The sequence below is a fragment of the Uloborus diversus genome, chromosome 1 (assembly GCF_026930045.1).
Source record: "Uloborus diversus isolate 005 chromosome 1, Udiv.v.3.1, whole genome shotgun sequence".
NCBI classification, from domain to species: Eukaryota; Metazoa; Arthropoda; class Arachnida; order Araneae; family Uloboridae; genus Uloborus; species Uloborus diversus.
The window spans coordinates 152,927,543-152,946,556 of record NC_072731.1 but is presented as its reverse complement, the minus strand read 5'-3'; the positions used below and the strand labels follow the sequence as shown (position 1 = coordinate 152,946,556).

General features: G+C 32.7%; 1 protein-coding gene across 1 annotated transcript in view; it reads right to left on the bottom strand.

Annotated features, from left to right (window-relative positions):
* The window catches only part of LOC129222180 (uncharacterized), a 33,166-nt gene extending 16,033 nt beyond the window's left edge, over positions 1 to 17,133 (bottom strand). The window contains exons 1-2 of the mRNA XM_054856649.1: positions 17,049 to 17,133; positions 6,578 to 6,699 (exon numbers count right to left, since the gene is read on the bottom strand). Of these exons, the coding sequence (XP_054712624.1) occupies positions 6,578 to 6,699; positions 17,049 to 17,083 (157 nt within the window). The 5' untranslated portion in view covers positions 17,084 to 17,133. The remainder of the gene's footprint in view (positions 1 to 6,577; positions 6,700 to 17,048) is intronic.
* Between the last annotated feature and the right edge of the window lie 1,881 nt (positions 17,134 to 19,014).

Sequence of the window (19,014 nt, the reverse complement as noted above, 5' to 3'; positions counted from 1 at the left end):
ATATAATTTGTCACGCAAAATATTGTAATGGTTCAACCCCAGTTTCGTGCCGACATTTAAAATTTCTTCCCTCCATAAATATATCAAAACTGAAAAACAGGAAGAAAAGAAATTTTGTATTAGCGAAACTGGGGGAGGGGGGACAGCATTCTAATCTTATTCATTAATTTGTTTCTCTGCTTAAGTATAAACAAACAACATAGAATCTGAAAACAGAAAGCCCAATGAGCTAAGTCTGCGCGCATGCGCAGTCGCTGTGGCAAATTTGTGATATCCGCGATTTAACGTCTAGTTGCAACTGTTGGATATGTTTTAGTCTTGATTGAATTTCATTTCCTAAGACAACTTTGAAATAACTGTTAGATCTGTTCTAACCTTGCAATTGCAGTCCGAGATAAACAAACCCTATGAGTTGAGAGTAAGTAGATAAGAATTTAAGGAAAATCAGTGATTTTCAAACTTCAATTACTCCGGCCCATGATGTCCCTGGGGGTTGAATTTTTGTATATGTACTCAATGGTCCCCTAAGAATATGTATACAAAAAATCATTACCGTAGCCCCCCGGGGGGCTGTGATAGAACCCCGGGAAGGTACAATTTGGGGGGTAAAAACGAGGGGGGGAAGGGGAGGGGGATCAAGTGGCACAAAAGGCACATCAGTAGGGCACAAAAAAAGTGTGTGCGAAATTTCAGCTTGATTCCTTTTTTCGTATGAGCTGTAGTCCTGTCAAAGAAAGCGAAAACTTTTTTGAACAGCGATTTTATAACTTTAATACCTCCTCCCCCTGATGGTCTAGGGGATTGTATTTTGGTTTACGGCGTCAGGGGCCACTAGAAATTGAGTGTACCAAAAATCAACTCCGGTGATCTTCATGTGACTGAGATACAGAGGGGTGAAAAACCCAAAACACCCCAATTCGTTCTGTCGTGTAATCTTGTGCTTGGTCGCTTTATTTTCTTTCGTCTTTGGCTTTGGATTTGCTTCTGTTGGCTGCTGACGTTTGGTTTCTTGGCGAGCGGGACGCTCCCGCGTCCTGTGATCTTTTACATTACACAAGATCAAATTTAGCTTAAAGAAATTAACTCTTTTGAATTATGCAGTGCAGAAAAAAGCAACAAAAGAACCAAAATTAAATACATCACCAAAAATTCTCCACAGATTAAAAGATATCCAAGTTCACACCCTCCAAAAACCGAAAAGCCCACACACACCCAGTCATCAGCTTATCGCAACGCTCAAACTCTATCCTATTCTTATTCCTATTCAGAGTCACAACCGACTACAACTGTATTTATGTCGAGGACTGCATACTAAGTGCATTGCCTCCATTATTTCATATACCGATAGATGGCAGCACCATCACCGGATCGAACAGTTCATGAGAATTTAGAACTAGTCCAGGACCTAATAGCTACCTAGTACTAGCACCCCCAGAGGTATCGTTTCACTTGGAGGACATTGAGACCACGAGCATATTTAACGTCGCCCAGTCCCCTTTAATGACGACGGTGGGTCTTCGACCATCGAGGTTCGAACCCAGGACCCTCCGGCCCCGAATCCGACACTCTACCGATCGGGTTACCACGGCCCCAGCGCTCAAACTCTCTCTCTCTCTTTTTTTTTAATATCCCCATGTCAAGATGTTGCCAATAAAAAAAAATGTATCAAACAGCGAATTAAAAAAATGACTGGTTGTACTATTCAAGCAAAAACATTTTCCCAATAAAAGGAAGAGCAGTGCGGTGAAAGGTGAATGACATGAAGGAATCACAATGTCGTAACGTAAAGTAATGTCAACACAAGGTTGGTTTGTTTACATACAACGGTGAAACAAATCGCAATTTCCTTTCTATAGACAGATGCAATAGTTTATCGAATATACAATGGGGTATAACGACACCACAGAGACTTTTTCTAGAAATAACAACGGAGAAATTTAACAAGATTGATGATAACTTTTTTCTGAGAGATCGTTCGTTTGTCCTTAGCGACCGGGGTTTTAGGACAGTAAAACGAATGCTAAACAAATGTGACAGATTATCACCATGTAAAATCCAATCTCTTATAAGTGAAATTCTGAAATTAAATCAAGATTCACCGTCACATCTGTTGAAAACAATGAAATCTGTAATTTCTAAAACAGGTGTCCTTCATTTTTTAAGAGGACTTATCCCCCAAATCGAGATTTTGGAAAAAGGTTCTAGTGGGCGACAAATGTTTTCAATTACAGTCGAGTCCCTACTTACTAGAGGTACGACATCGATAGCAAAACATCGATGTTAGAAATTAAAACATCGATGGTATTGATACGTCGACCAAAAAACATCGATGTTTCCAAACATCGATCTTTTTATCAATGTATAACATACATTTTTGAATATACTACACTAATTTAAGCAATACAAAAGAATACGTACCGACGAATATATCGAAAATACTGAACCTCAAATCATAAGTATAATTTAATAAGAATAATTTTGCAACATCTTGATATTATAGTAGGAAAAAATTGATATTATAAGAAAAGCACCGTTTAATACAAACTAGTTATAGTAACAAGGAAATATTTTCAAACTGAATTAAACTAAAAGTAAATTTACATCAAAAAAGAATCTAAAAAAAACTGTATCACAGCACTTACCGTCAGTTGAATGATGAGAAAAAGTTGTGCTAATTATTTTAAGAATACAAAATTAACTCTAACAATTATTTTTAAGAGTAAGAAATGTGTGTTGTACTGTTAGTTAATAATTAAACACAAATTGCAAGTAATAGAGGGACGACTTGGGGGGGGGGAATAGATAAGTAATCCCGTTGTTAACAGTTTGGAGAAAAAGAAGTTTCTTTACTTTGTCCCCCAGAAGGGCATTTCTCTTTTCGCAGACTATTCCACGAATCAGAGAAACATCTCTTTCCGATGGAACAGAAGTTGCCATCACTATCAAATACGGTATAGGATTTTCCTTTACTTTAAGAACTGGAGCTTTGAAATAGATTGCAAGTTCTGGCACCAGACTACTAGTGTCAGGTTCTTTCAATAGCTTCACTCTCTAGTTAATCTTCTACTATCTTGTAGTAATTATCCCGAAAATCATCCTTTACACAGAAACATTGTGCTTATAAAACAGGTGCAAAAAAAAAAAAAAAATTTTTTTGGCAACTCTATAAGTAAACTTAATTACCTAGCGAGAAAATCGGAACAAATTTTATGATAATTTTCAACAGTGGCAGCTCCCGGGAGGGGCCAGAGGGGGCCCGGGCTCCCTCACTTTCTTCAGACAATAATTTATAATTTTTTTATTTATTTTACTTTTTTTTTTCTTTGGGCGGACGTGCTTGAAATTAAAAAAAAAATGGATTGTAGGTCAGTGCGGGGGCTTTCCCTTTTCTTTCCATCCCAGTTATAAAGTTATCGCAAAAAGTCGCGTTCGTTACCATTCGAAGCTCTAAATTTAAACAAGTTTCAACCATTCAACTCGGATGAAAAATCAGTTTCCATTTGCGTGCAAAGACTTTTAAAAGGTAAGTTGAATATTTTTAAAAACTGCTCAGTTTTAAAACTCAAAAGAAGAAAAATCAGAAAGTACCTTTGAAATTCGATAACGGTCGAATTTACTTCTAATTTTGAAGGTCTTCTTGTCTTTTTTCAACAAGAACATTCGGCAGGTTTTACTCTTCTTTCCGAACTTTCCGAGGTCTTTTTATGCATTCTGCAACATCTGCTTCTAGCAAAACAGCATTTGCTCTTTGAAACTTCTAAAACTGAGGAACGCAAGAGGGCAAAAGAGATTTTAATAAGAAAAAAATAATGATGTTAGGGCAAATCTTAATTCTTTTAAGGAGAAATCTTTGACTTAAAAGTTTTCAATAGTTACAGCTAATTGGTACCCCGTGCCGTACAATTTCTTCCTTCTTTTTTCTAGTTCGTCTGAAAATAAGTCTCTCCTCCAATCCCCATCCCCAGAAACATTACGGAACATCTCAACCTTCATTTCCAAATCTTCAATTTTACAAAATTTCCATTGAATCTCCGAATAAATTGTTGGAAGATTAAAAATAATATTACTATTAAAAATATTAGATTCATATTGCTTTTTAAAATTTATTTTGAAAAGTCAGGGGGGTGAAGAAAGTGCTTCCCTTGCAGGCCCCTTACCGGTGCTGCAAGGGAGGCGTACTGCAAAAGCACACGAAAGCGTACTGGACATAAACGCAAGATTAATAATTTTCGTGATGCATTTTGTGACTTAATTAATCAAATTTTATTTTTGAAAATCAGAGGGTGAAAGTGCACCACTCTGCCGGCAATTAATGGACACATATAAACAAGAGATTAATATTTTTCCTGATTTTTCTTAGTAGTTTAAGTATTTTGTAGTTTGTTCTGTGTTTAAAATGAATTTAATTTTATTTATTTAACACAAATAATCACTTTTAGAAAGTTAAAATATTAAAAGCATATTTTTAAAAAAAACGGGAGGGGGGTGAGTGAGTGCACTAATGATCTGGCCCCCTCACTTTTTCAAGGCACGAGCCGCCACTGATTTTCAATTAAAATGCAAAAACTTCAGCATCGAAAAAACATCGAAACCAAAACATCGATGGTCCAAAGACATCGAAAGTAAAACATCGATGTTAAAAGCATCGATGTTTTAACAAAAACATCGATATTTCCAAAACATCGACACCGATGTCGCACCCCTACTACTTAACGACGGATGCGTTCCAAGACCCCTAGCGTAAGTCGAAATTTCGCGTTGTGGAAAAAGGTATGCGTAAAAACTTTTATAACAAAAACAATCAACAACTTTTTCGCTATTCCTATCGTTCTGGACGATAGATATACCGATAACCACATCTTCCGTCTGAAAAAGCTATTTATGTAGAGCATTAGTCTAAAAAGAAACATTTCCAGATGTTGTGATGAGTTTTTTTTTTTTTTTTTTAACTTGAATTTTTTTACGGAAACTTGATGTGTAGGAAATGTGAAAGGTCATACAGTTGAGAAGTTTCTTTATGTAACTACTTTATAATTTATTGTATTTTGAATATTTTTTACTGCCGTCTAATGTCAAAGTAACTTGAAATTAACTTTGTAGTTTGCAACTGAAAACAGACAGAATGAAATTAGAATTGGTCCCTCAAGTAGAGCTATTGTGATGCGTAGTAGTTAGTTCACCAAAATATTGGAGCTTTGAGGAAATGTGCTCTAAATATTTTCCCCTGAACTTTCCATGAACAATAAACAACACTTATATTTTTGAAAGTAAATATAGCTAAATGGTCATTCTTCAGAAAATGTATTTGTTGAACGCAAATATTTTTCAATTTCGAATCCTTTGTTTTGTTTCGTTTTTTTTTTTTTTAAATTCTTGCATGAAAGTGTTATCTACCAGAAGTAACCATAAACAATGGCCCAGCTAAGTTCCAATTAATTTACTCATAAATAAAAAATAAAATAAAAAATGCCTTCTTCATCGAAATTAAAAAATAATATATAAATAAAAAAACTCTTAGTGTTTTAAATTGAGGCCAATTTAATATCAAAGTAGTAATTTTGTTGATTGTGCAAACAATCAACAAATTGAGCTATTTTAATGATTAGTGGGAAACCAAAATTAAGCTCTCTTAAGTAAAGTACGGCTTAATTAGTAGTTATCCTTACAGTTCAAATGTGTGATAAAAAATAGTAATTAATTAATTTGTGAATATCCTGGCAATTTATAATTTTGGTAGAATGCCTAAGATTGATGTATATTTCCCCTATTATTTATTTTCCCCCAGAAATAAGGACATTGAAAAGGTCTGTCATGGAGGTGAGAAATTCGCCGTTAATATAGGCATAATGGATACATTTTTCAGGGAAATATTTTTTTCTTTGTTGCTAAAATCTGCACACGTTAAACATATGAAAACATGTTCACTTCTTTTTTTACATGAATTTGTATCCTTGAAATTCAATTTCACGGAGGTGAGAAGTCACAATAACCACACTTAATTTTTAAAACAATATCTAACTTCTTGTTTTTGGACAAAAATCTTACAACTTTTTTACTGTTGAAAATAAACAAGGGTATATTTTCAGCCGTAAAGCCTTGTATCATGGAAAATAAAATTTGATGTCATTATTGCCATGTGTTAATGAGGAGTGGCATTTTGTGTTTGGTAACGGAGGTGAGAATTTACCGTGTGACATGGCTCCTTATCCTACTAAAACGAACTAAAACACAAAATTAAAAAAAATATATACTTAAACAATTAGTATTTGAGTCACTTGTGAAAGGAATAATAAATAAATAAGTATATACTTTTAATTAAACAAGTTATTTAGCAACATAAACAGTCACACCATGTGTGTGACATGCCAAGGAGGTGAGAATTCACATGTTGTGAACCAAAAATATACTAAAATAAAAATTATTATTAAAAAAATGCTGGCAGGTTTAAATTAATATATTTTTTAAGAAATTGAAAAGCATTTTTAAATGAATTGTTCTTCAAAGTTTTTACTGTAAAAGGCGTGTGACAGAAAAGTTACACTTTTTGAAAAATGGCCCTAAAACAATGCATACTTACCACCAAAGAACAATACGTAATGAATCTTGAACGGTAGCATTTGTTTGTCAATAATCCAAAATGGGGTAGTATTTTCATTTTTAAATGCCTCACTCTTCTTTGTTTTTCTTTCAACGTCCATCCTAAAGCAAAAAAAAAAAAAAAAAAAAATACTGTTTGCAAAATAAACAGATAAACATTTGATGATTATTTTCTAAGTAACTTTGGCGGCAACGACAGCATATATATATATATATATATATATATATATATATATATATATATATATATATATATATATATATATATATATATATATATATATATATATATATATATATATATATATATATATATATATATATATATATATATATATATATATATGTATATATATCGATATATAGAAATCGAACGCTATTTAACAGAGATATTTATAAAAAACACATTTTCATTCTAAATGGCTCTTTCTATACGAACGGATGGTAAAATTTTTCGATTTTGATATGGTTCGAAGGGTCTTTAAAAAACTCTCCTAACGAAAAAATTGTCAGGGCGCCCAAAGTCCAATAACCAAAATTCACTAAAAAAAAAGTTATAAGCGTTTTTTAGTTAGCCAAACTCAAAATTTTTAATTTTATCTCTTTTCCATTGTTGAAATTCATTTCATTTTTTGAAGCGTGAAACATTAAGTTTTAATTCATTTTTTAAACCGCTTTTTCTACACGAAAAATGCATTTTAATGCTTCGAACTTGGTATGGTTGGAAAGCTCGCGAAAAATTGCTTTAAAAGACGTTTTTCCCGCTTTTCCGCGCGAAAATCGAAACCCGCTATGTTAGCTAGAAACAGTACTAAGAAATTAAAAGTTAGTGAAAAATCATTTTTATTTGCTTTTTCACGCGACATAGTTAGCGTGAAGAAATTGCTGGATAATGTTGTGGTGTTGCCATTTCTCGCTTGAGAGTAAAGAAATGAAATACAGTAAAACCTGTAAAGTTGACCACCTTTGTAAGTTGACCACCTCTCTATGTTGACCGCTTTTGTCAGGAACGGAATTAGTCCTATCTTGTATAATGAAGGAAAACCTCTGTAACTTGACCACCTTTCTATCTTGACCACCTGTCTATCTTGACCACTAAAGTACCCCAAATTTGGTTTGAAGTATTGTAAAAACCCTTTGTAAGTTGTCCATTTGGTTTATTTTTTAAAACTTAATTCATCAAATTATTTTATATTATTATTGTTTTTTTTTAATAGCTTTCCAAGAATATTTTTCATGCCAGACCAGCATTTTACCAACTAAATAAAACAGCAGCATAACTAAACCTCCTTGTAAGTTTAACCAGGGCCTGATTATCACACAGGTCGCCTAGGCCTGGGCCCCTATTTTCCAAAGGGGCCCCAAATTACTTGATGCATAGCATTATAACTATTCGAAAAAGAGACACAAATGACCTTAAAAATGCATTCCAACTGGTCGTAAACCTGTAAGTCAACCACTGTATTCCGCTTTCTAGCCTTCAAGGGGCCTCCAAATTATTGTGGGCCTTGGGCCTCCCTTTGAGTTGGTCGGGCCCTCAGTTTAACCACATTGGAAAACTACTAAGAACTCTTTTATTCTCCAAACTTGTTTTTCTTTTGTTGTTCTATTTGATATTACATTTTGCACCCTCTGTTCAATGAAAATATGTGTCAGTAGAAAAGTACAAAGTATTTTTTTCAGTTGCAATATTTTGTGGCAACACTGGAATTGTGCTATAGTAAAAATTACTTGCAATGCAGTATTTCTGGTGCAAGGGATTAAGAAATAGGACATTTTCATTTTCAACTGCCTTTTAGAACTATGAGAGTCCAGTTTGTTGCTCTTTGTGTTATAGTTTTACTAAAATTAATTGAAAAGGGAGAAATCCAGAGAAAATTAGCTGACACATACGGAATTTCCAAAACTAGTGCCTAATAAGTGTGCCAAACTTCAATAAGGAGTTATTTTGTTGCAAAGTAAATCATCATGGTTATAAATGTATTAAATGTATATGAGAAAAAAAAATAAGCGGAAAATTTGTTATTTTTGATTAGCTATGAATTTTTAGGAACTATTAATATCAAATAAATTTTTATAAATAATGATTTTTTCTTTTTTTTGATCAATTTACTGAAATTTTAAATTTACATGACACATTACTCGTCATTCTGAGAAAAACCCCTCAAAAAATATTTGAATAATATTTTAAATTATTGTTTCAAAGCAATGTTAAACAATGAAAGTGAGTTGAACGGAAAGAGTAAGTGTCAATTAGTCAAAAAATGAATACATGGTGCAAGAAATGACAAAAAAAAAAAAAAAAAAACATTACCCCCTTTATAAGTTGACCACCTGTCTAAGTTGACCACCAAAGTACTGCACCGCAAGTGGTCAACTTACACAGGTTTCTACTTGCATTTGTTTTTATTATCGAGGCTTTTTGGGTAATTACGGGAATTTAAAATATTTTCATTCTGATTATGTTTTCGCGATTTTAATATTTAAATAAATCATTTTCCGGAGTAAAGAAGGACTTTCAATTCCAGCTACCAATAATACCTGCATTTGCTATCACCACAAACAAATCTCAAGGTGAAACTTTTGATAAAATTGGCTTATTTTTACAACTTCCAGTGCTTTCGCATGGACAATTATACGTTGCCGCGAGTAGAGTTCGTTCATTTGACTGTTGGAAATGTTATATTTACCGGCAAGATCATGCCTACTTTTACCAAAAATATTGTTTGTACGTAAGTTTTACGTATTACGGGAGTTTTGCAGCATCATTTCATTCTGAACGATTTCCATAATTGTAAAATTGGCAAACTTTATCCATTCTGGCACTAATCTCAGGACGAGGAATATTTTTCTTTTGCATTCGTAAAAAACGAGTACATGAATGTCTATGTGCAAGCAACTGACTACGAATGAAGTTCCTCTTTAAGGTGGTGTTCATTAAATTGTAACCGTTCATGACAAGGCGGAGGAAATAAATGACAAGAGGAACATACAATGGGGAGAATGGTACACCAAGCTTTTTTTTTTTTTTTGATAAGAACGTTTATGAAAAACCCGTCTGATATGTGGCAAAGGGAAGAGGGGTTACGGTGAAGTGAGAAACTTTGCAACAAAGGGGAAAGATCAAAATTTTTGAAAAGTGCATTTTTCAGTTTCCCCCTAAACCGTAAACAAAGCACAAACACGATTTAAAAAAAAAAACACTATTATTGTACAAATTTTTGATGTTACAAGTAAGATTCGTGTATCAAGTAAGACTCTTTGGAATTTAATAATTCTAACAGCAGAGGTCAAGGCAACTTAATCAATAATATTAAATTTATTAAAAGAAGCATTGTTCATGCAGAAGTTTTACGTATAATCTCAGTTTTGCAGGATCATTTCATTCGGGAAGATTTCGATAATTGTTAAATTGGCGGGCGCTCTTCATCTATTGGCGTCAAATTTTTGGCAGCAATTGCAGCTCGAGAAATGTTTTTACTTTGCATACGAAAACAAAGAGGCTGTCCATGAATGAAGTCCCGCTTTAAGTTGGGGTTCACGAAATAGTAACAGTTTGTGACAAGGGAGAGGAAAGACATGACAAGAGGAGCATACAATGGGGAGAACGTGACAACAAGCCTTTTTTAAATAGGAACGTTTATTAAAAACAGCGTGACATCTGTCAAAGGGAAGAGGGGGCATAGTGACGAGCAAAACATTGTGACAAAGGGGGAGGGGAGAGGGTAGAAAATGCTGAAAAGCGTGACATCAGTTATGCACCGCCTTTAACCATAAACAAATCACAAATTTGACCTTTTTGAAAAATTGCACTATTATTACGACGCCCATTGTTTTTGAATGGACAGTTATATGTTGACACGAGTAGAGTTCGTTCATTTGATACTAAGAAATTTATATTTTTAATGACGAAGAAGCAACTTACTCAATAATAGTAGACGTTTTATGAGTAACATTGTTCACATATAAGTTTTACGTATAAAATAGAGTTTTGATGCTTCATTTCATACGGGAAGCGTTAAGATTTCGAAAATTGGATAATTGGTGATTTTATCCATTGGCGTCGATTTTTTCGTTTCCAATGCCAGCGCGAAAAATGTTTTTCCTTTGCATACGTAAACAAAGAGTAGGGAAACATTTATTTGCATAGGATTAGCACAAAACAACATGATATCCAAAATAAATCTATTCAAGCCAACAATTCGTCGACCACACCAATTTCTCAATGGGGTTGTTACCTTCAATCAAAAGTACTACTTGTAGTCACTGAAATAGATAGAATAAGAAAAAAAAAATGTTTACCCAGAAAAAACTTTTATTTTCCCAACAGTTGTTTTTTTAAAACTTTTTTGAATGTCCGATTTTGAAAATAAGGCGTGATCTTTATGACGTTATAAGCGATATACTTTAGCGCGCGACTCTATTGCCGCGCTAAATATTTACTGTTTGCTCTCAACCGCGTTTTAGGGTTATGATCAATTGCGATGTGCGCTAATGGCATCAATGAGTGGCATTTTATCGCATTTGATGCCAAAAAAATTAATTTCAATCTGAGCACCAATTAAAAAAATTGTTAAAAAAATTATTTATTTTTTTTTTTCAAATTATTTAAAAAATGGTTAAAACCTTTGTTTTTAAACATCCTCTTTCAGTAGAAAAATACTGTGAAAATTTCGGAAACGACCTCATTACCGAAATATCCCCTTTCATTCATTTATTTTGAGATTAACAGATAAAAGCAAAATTGGAATAAATTATGACTGTGGTATTGTGTGTCCGTATAAAAATTGTATGTTTTCAGATACGCACTAAACATGAGTAAGAGTAGAAATAAAAATGTTGGAAATAGTTAAATTCATACAAGTTTTCTCAAATATTCATTTATGAATATGGTCGAATTTCGATCACTGAGCAAACACTAGTTAAAATAAATACATCATATCAAAAAAAAAAAAAAAATCGTTTCTTTTTCCCCAGTTGCCAAAAATAATTTTTTAAATGAATTAATGCACTTACCTAAATAAATAAAAACAATAAAATGTCAACTTAAAAAAATACTTTTTATTGTAAAAAAAAATCGTCTGCGCATATCTTTATGTAGAAACATAAATGACTTCGAGTTTATTCACCGAAAACTGAATACCTAAATTAAAACTTTAGCGTGAAAATAAAAACACATCATATCAGCAATAATTATTTCACAGTTAAAACCATAGCTGCGGAGTCGGAGTCGGAGTCAATCTCATTTTGGGATAAAGGAGCCGGAGACGAATATCCAAGAATCGGAGTCAGTCATTTGTCGTCCGTGTATAAATTTTTGACAAAGCTACGAAGTCAGAGTCGAAGTCGGGGAGTCAGAGTCCGATTAATTATCAGGCACAGGAGTCGGAGTCGGAGTCAGGTGCCCCTAAATTCTCGGAGTTTGGCGTCGAGAGCTATTTACAACAAAATCTGTTTGATATAAATCGTCCTTCAAGTACGGAATCTACATTGACTTTCAGTTTTCCCGTAAGCGCTAATGTTAAGGGATTTGAACTGTTCAAAATTGAACGGAAAATTGTTCAAATCAAAAAGATATTTTATGTACCAGTTTTTTATCAAAAGCTTTTTTCTACAAAGTTTGTTTGAAGCAAATTCGCCTCACAGTTCGGAATTGCCTTGCATTTCACCGTAGGCGCTAATGTTAAGTTTTTTTGAACTGTTCAAAATTGAACAAAAATAGTTCAAATCAAAAAATGAAATATAGGAATGAGGTAACCACGACGAAATCTTTCGAAGTTTGTTCGAATCGAACTATTCATTCAAAAGTTATTAGGGGGGCCAGACAGACAGACCGACAGACATTTTCCCCCATCTCAATACCCTACTTTCCAATTTTTAATTTCACGAAATCGTACTTTAAAGAATCGAAAACTTCCGAAAATTTCATTTTTTCCTCTATTTCAGGTGTTTTTTTGAAGATGAGGCAATGCCTTAAATTTACTAAAGTTTTTTTACGTAACATATTGAAGTGTATTTCAGATGCTACTAAATTTTAATCATTAGAATCAGCGTATTTTTGTTTCTAGAGTAACTTGAACTAAGGCAAAATTTCATTAGTTAGTTCTTTTTATTGTAAGTTTAGCAAAACTAACCATTTCTTTCGTGTTTCATTTTCTCAAAAGCATGTTTATGAAGTACTTGATAAAATGTACATTTTTTAAAAATCGAAATAAATGTTTAGATATACTTGCTTTAGCATCATTGAGTCTTTTATCTAGTTTTTTAAATTCTCGTAATTTCACATAAGGATCAATCCATACAGGTTCCATACAGTATAAACTACTCATTCATGTTCAAATATTTCTAAGTTATAAAATTAAAATAATTATTTTCAAAATTATAGAATGTTTTTTCAGTATTATGTATTATATAGGGATCAATATACGTAATTTAAGAAGGTGCAATGAATTTTTCACACTTTTTATTTCTGTTAGTGTGTTAATTGACTAGCAAAATAGTTCAATTTCAAAGACCTGTATCTTTTTTACAAACCAAATATAAAAAACAATATGCATAACATCTATAGTACTGGAATGGAATATTCAATTGGCTAAGAAATTTCATTTTTAATTTCATCCCCTTTTGGTTTACAGGAGTCTAAAAATGTCATTTTTGATATTTTTCCGATTTTTGAGGGGCTGTAAAGTATAAAGGGTGCACAAACACACAGCAACAGTTACATATTCTTTTTAGTATGGTTCCAGTGATTAGTTTTTGCTGCATTTCTTTTTGTGTTTCCGTCCCCTACGCGAGTTATCCCCCTTTGAAATGAGTAAAATTTTTACATTTGATTCTGAACTTTAACCTGTTGCCGTTATTTTAATTATTAAATTACAGCTACGTAACTCCGCATGTAAGACTATCGATTTATGCACTTTAAAATCAAAACGTTAAATTAATTGCCATAAAAGTAATTCAAAGAGATTTTGACCAAAATGCGAAGAACTAAAAGTCCCATTTTTGACTATGAAAATCACTTTTGATGACCTCTAAAAAATCAAAGATCCAGTTGAGAGAAAAAATAAAAGTGGTTTTAAACATCTTTCATATCTAGCTTTTAGGGATATGAATTTCAAAAAAATTAAAAATGTTTGAGCGCACCCATCCGTCGAACCTGTATGGATTGACCCATAAAACACAAAGAAAATGCTATTTTTCTGAATTTTATTTTACGTTTGGAAATCAAAAACCAATTTCGAGTTTCTTCAAGCAAATAGTAGAAAAACAGCTCTATATTCTTGTAAATTTTTAAAGAGTTCTGAATTTTCCCTCATTTGAATTTTTGTGTCTATTTGAAGGGGAAAATCATCATTTTTCAAAATGTCACGAAGTTTATAACTAATTTTTAAGACAAAGGAGTAAAAATACAACTTCAAAAGTAAGGTATTTCTATTATACTTAGCACATTATTGGGTATTAATTTCATCAAAGCTAATGCATTCCTCAAAGACTGAGATTAAAATATAAAATGCTTAATTATGAGAAAATTGAAATATTTTCAGTTTTTGAAACTTGGCTATAAGTTAACTATAATAACTTTGAAAATTTTACTGACATCAGATTAAATTCCATTCTCCATAGATTGCAAAAACATATAACTTTTATGTTTTCATTAAATAGTTAATGAGATACAAGCCTTCAAAAATGCAACATTTAGCATTTGTGAGAATGTTGTAATGTTGTTCAATTTGATCAATTTTCAATCGCTTGTAACTATTCAAATAAAAAAATTTAAGCAAAAATATTTTAGATATTTTTATATAGGCATAAAAGGAACCTGTATACCAAGTTTCATAAAAATCTGTTACCATGCGGACACCACTTTTTTCCGAATTTTAATCATTTCGTATGGAATGACCCATTTTTGTCTTAAAGAATATTTATATGCTTCATAATGTCAGGCACAGATTATTCGTGCAAGGAGCAACGACAACTTTGATTACAATATTTATTCTGATGTTCCTGCTAACTTTTTTTTTTGAGAAAGAAACAAAAAGAAGAAAGGGTCGGGGGGGAGGGGGACTTTCACCGGTTTGTTTTTTTAACAAATTTTTTAGGCTCTGCGAGTCGATTTTTTTATAATAAAAAAATACTAATAAAACACCTGACCGGTTTTGAAGGTTTGCGGGTTAAGAATGGTTGAGAAATGCTGGTGTAGGAGAAAAATCAATTTGCTGCTTATGTATATAGCAGTAGCTGACGTAGTCAGAATTATGTACTTTCTGAGAACTGGCACGTAGCCTACGCTACTGCCTTTGAAATTCTTGGGGTGCGCAAAAGTTATGAGGGCGCACGCTCTGAAAAATATGGCACTATGCGGAAATTTTAAAAAATTCTTGGGAGGGGCAACAAAGTCTGCTTATGCCTCCCCATCCCCATATTTTAGTCGGATCCTGCATACGATTTTGATTTAAGATATAGTTGATGTAAACCTAACCTGACAGCTTCATGATGTTGTCATTAGGACCTGCTAGCCTTCAAAATGCTGCCAGGTTAGGTTTGCCCCATCTGTAGTTACATTTTGCAAACAGATTCTTCAATTATGAGTTCGTAGACGTCGGTTTCGAATGATAATACATACAACATATACGATACATTCAAGGTTTTTTTTTTTCAATACAATTGCTAATGCATTTTTTTCCGGCTTCAAATTATTAATATAAGACAGGATAAGTTATAAATGTTCCAGTCTGAATTTCATTGTTTGAAAATCTAGGTTTTAAATTGGTTGTAACATAGGAAACAATAGCACACCCAACTATTTGATCGGTTTGCCCCAAGCCACATGTGATCCAAGTTAATCCCAGCGTTTGGGTACCATAAAAAAATTTATGCAACAAAACTATAAACCATTTAATAATTAAGACAGCGTTATTGTAATAGTTTTATTTTTACGCATGCGTTTGTAAAAAAAAAATAACTTTGCTTTATCATTGTAAAATCATTTCGCAAATACTAACTTCGCAGTTTTAATAAGCAATTCAATAATGCGTATGATATAAATAATTTAATGTTGCACTTTTGTGGTAAAGTAAAGTAATTTCAACTTCAATCAATTTTTATTTCTTTAAATTTTTTTTTAATTTAATTAATTGGATTGCTGCAATTTCAAAAGTTGAATAGTGAATTTCAATAACTAAACTAGGCAACTAGCACTTACAAAATGTACGATGTCTGAACAAATGTAAAAATCATACTCAAGATTTCGTAGTAAAATGCTAGGGAAGTTGCAACCTATTAAATGTTTATATTTTGGCTATTAGATATTGTTAATTGACCCTCAAAACTAAAAAATTCACCACCGCCGAATTTTAAAACACCGTGATTGATTTTTAATGAATTTTTAAAAATCCACGCGCAAAAGTGCGCTCTTCTGAAACGTCACGAGCTTACGTCACAGTGCACTAATGAGCAGCCTTCCGCCGAAGATCCCTTGTTTTCGTACGGACATTTTGAGCGCGCTGATATTTTTATTTTTTAGAAATTAAATAATCCTTTTGAACACACTATGGAGGTCGGATTCGTTAAAGCACAATCTAAATGATCTTCCTCAAGTAACATCAATGATGATATTCGAATATTTCCGAGAGGATGAGAGATTTAATATTCCAGAAACGCGAGGAGTTAAATGCGAGGAGATAAGCCTTTTACGTCTCGACTTCGAAGCCAACTGCATGTCCTTCGGCTTCTCCCGTATCGGAAGAGCGCATGGCGTCACTTCCTATGCCATTTGACGTCACAAGCGCTTGAACTTTAAAAATTAATTAAAAAAAAAACTACTTATCGTATCGCAAAAAATTTTTCACCTATGATGTTCATACATGTTACTCTATCATATAAAAATAAAATTAAAAAATCGAAAAACTTCCCTATTTGAAAAAAGGTTCCCAGTACAACCCTAATAAGAGGAGAGAAAGCCAAGTGAATACATTGCAAATGCCATCGTCAACCTACCCTTCAGGGAAAGCTTCCCATCCCACTCTTTAGTAAACTATCGAGAACTGGTTTACCATAATGGCTTGATTAATCAAGCAGAAGCTCCTTTGTAAATCAAAGAGAGTAGCAACACGGGAGGTCCCGGAACCAGCAGTATTGCTGGGAAAACAACATTGCTCTTCGAAATGTTTACGCATAAAATGACCCTTTTTGGGGAAGAAGTTCTCACAGTAAAGAAGTGACATTAAAGCATCAGGACTTATTAAGTACCAATAATTACATTCCCTTATAAAACCAACTCAGCAGCTTCCTACTAAACTTTAGCTAAAATCTCTAAAAACAAGCATTTTTGTTCTGGAACTTCTGTTTCATTTTAAGAAATCTAAAAAGTCTTAATTTAACGTGTTCTTTTAACTATACAACAGGGTAAAAACAGGAGGGAAAAAGAGAGTTATTATAATTAAAAAACTCACCCGTGTGAAGGGGAAAAGTATAACAAAATAAACATAATTAGTCGCACATTCTAAATTAATAAACATGAGGCTGGCCATAGTCAACTTACACTACAATAAATAAACATAACAAAAGAACTTTTATAACTGAAAAGAATTAAGAACGTTGGCTATTCGCAACTCCAGCGCTCGAATACGCTACCTTGAGGTGATTTACAAAACTGCTGAAAAAACTAAAACATTGCCACATTGCTTTCCATGTGTGTATGTTGACGTAAATACAGGCAGACAGGCAGTTTGTTCTGAGTATTTATTAACGCAATCGATGTGTCTTAGGTTGCTTGCAGCTACAGATATTGTTTCGTCCCTTGTCGGGCTTGGTATTGTCGAGCTTCTCAAAATAATGTTAGTTTTCCTTATTACCATCTAAAAAGTGAGTTGATTGTTGTTAATTGCGAAAGTAAACAGAAGAAAACTCTGGATTAACAGACTTGGATAACGTTATACCAGGTAAAAAAATTTATTGTTTTGTGTTAATTTGTAAGAAGATGTTTTTTTTTAATCTTAAAATTAATTTAACTAACCACATTTTACAGCAGCATTAAGTTGGAATAGACAGTATGCAAAATATTTTCTTGAATAGGGTAGACCGACCAGTAAATGAACAGTTAAGCACAATTTAATTTTTTAAAAATCCTAGTAATTTTAAATTCTGTACTATACAGATCGTGATAGCTAAAACATTTTAATTGATTTATGCAAATATCTCTAAAAAATCACGGGAACTTAAATGGTACCTCTTCCGACTTTTTTTATGTGTTTAAAGAAAAAATGGCACAACGACCCAGTGAATGAACACCTCGAACCAGTAAATGAACACAAATTGATCCAGTGAATGAACATGATAAATTTTGATTCAAAAAGAAACTAAGTTTCTTTGAGACCTATCTATCTATCTACATAACTATCTATATCTATACACTATCTATCTATATAACTATCTATATCTATTTATCTATCTATCTATTTATATAACTATCAATATCTATCTATATATCTATATCGATCTTTTTATATCTCTATTCATCTATCAATATACCTTTCTATCTTTTTTTCTGTCTATCTATCTACTTATCTGTATCTAGCTATCTATATATTTATCTATCTATCTATTTATATATCGTATCTATCTCTATGTCTATTTACATATTTATCAATGTACAACTTATCTATTTTTCTATCTATCTAAATACTTATCTATACATATATCTACTTATCTGTCAAATTTATCTACTTATCTATCTATCTATCTACAAATCTATATACTTATCTACTTATCTATCTACCTGTCTATCTATATCTATCGGTCTATCTACCTGTCTATATATCTACCTACCTATTCTATCTCTATATTTATCTACCTATATATCTAAAGGGTGTCCCAAAATTAACGCAAGATTTGAATTTGCCACCATTTTTTCCATAAATTGTTGGCAGCCATGAAAAAAGAACAATTTGACGGTTGAGAGTTTAGGGTTAGTAAAAATGGGGTGTTATTGTACCATACAGCTAGAGAGAGCGAAACATTTCAATTACTGCATAAGGCATTTCCTAGTCGCGTACTCTCTCATTTCGGTGATTAGAATTGGCACCCTAGATCGTGTGATTTAACATTTTTAAATTTCTTCTTATGGGGTTATTTGAATTCAAAGGTCTATGTCAACAAGCCCACAACCACCCGTGCATTTCCGTGTTGCGATACAGAGCGCCAATAACAGTAACTGCTTGACCAGCCTCAACTTTCATTATTTTTGAAACAATTGTTCAATAATGAAAGCGCGTTATTGTATCGTATAACACTCCATTTTTGATTACCCTAAACTTTCAGCTGTCAAATTGTTCTTTTTTCAGGGTTGCCAACCATTTATTGCAAAAATGGTGGCAAATTAAAATCTTGCGTTAATTTTGGGACACCCTTTATTTACCT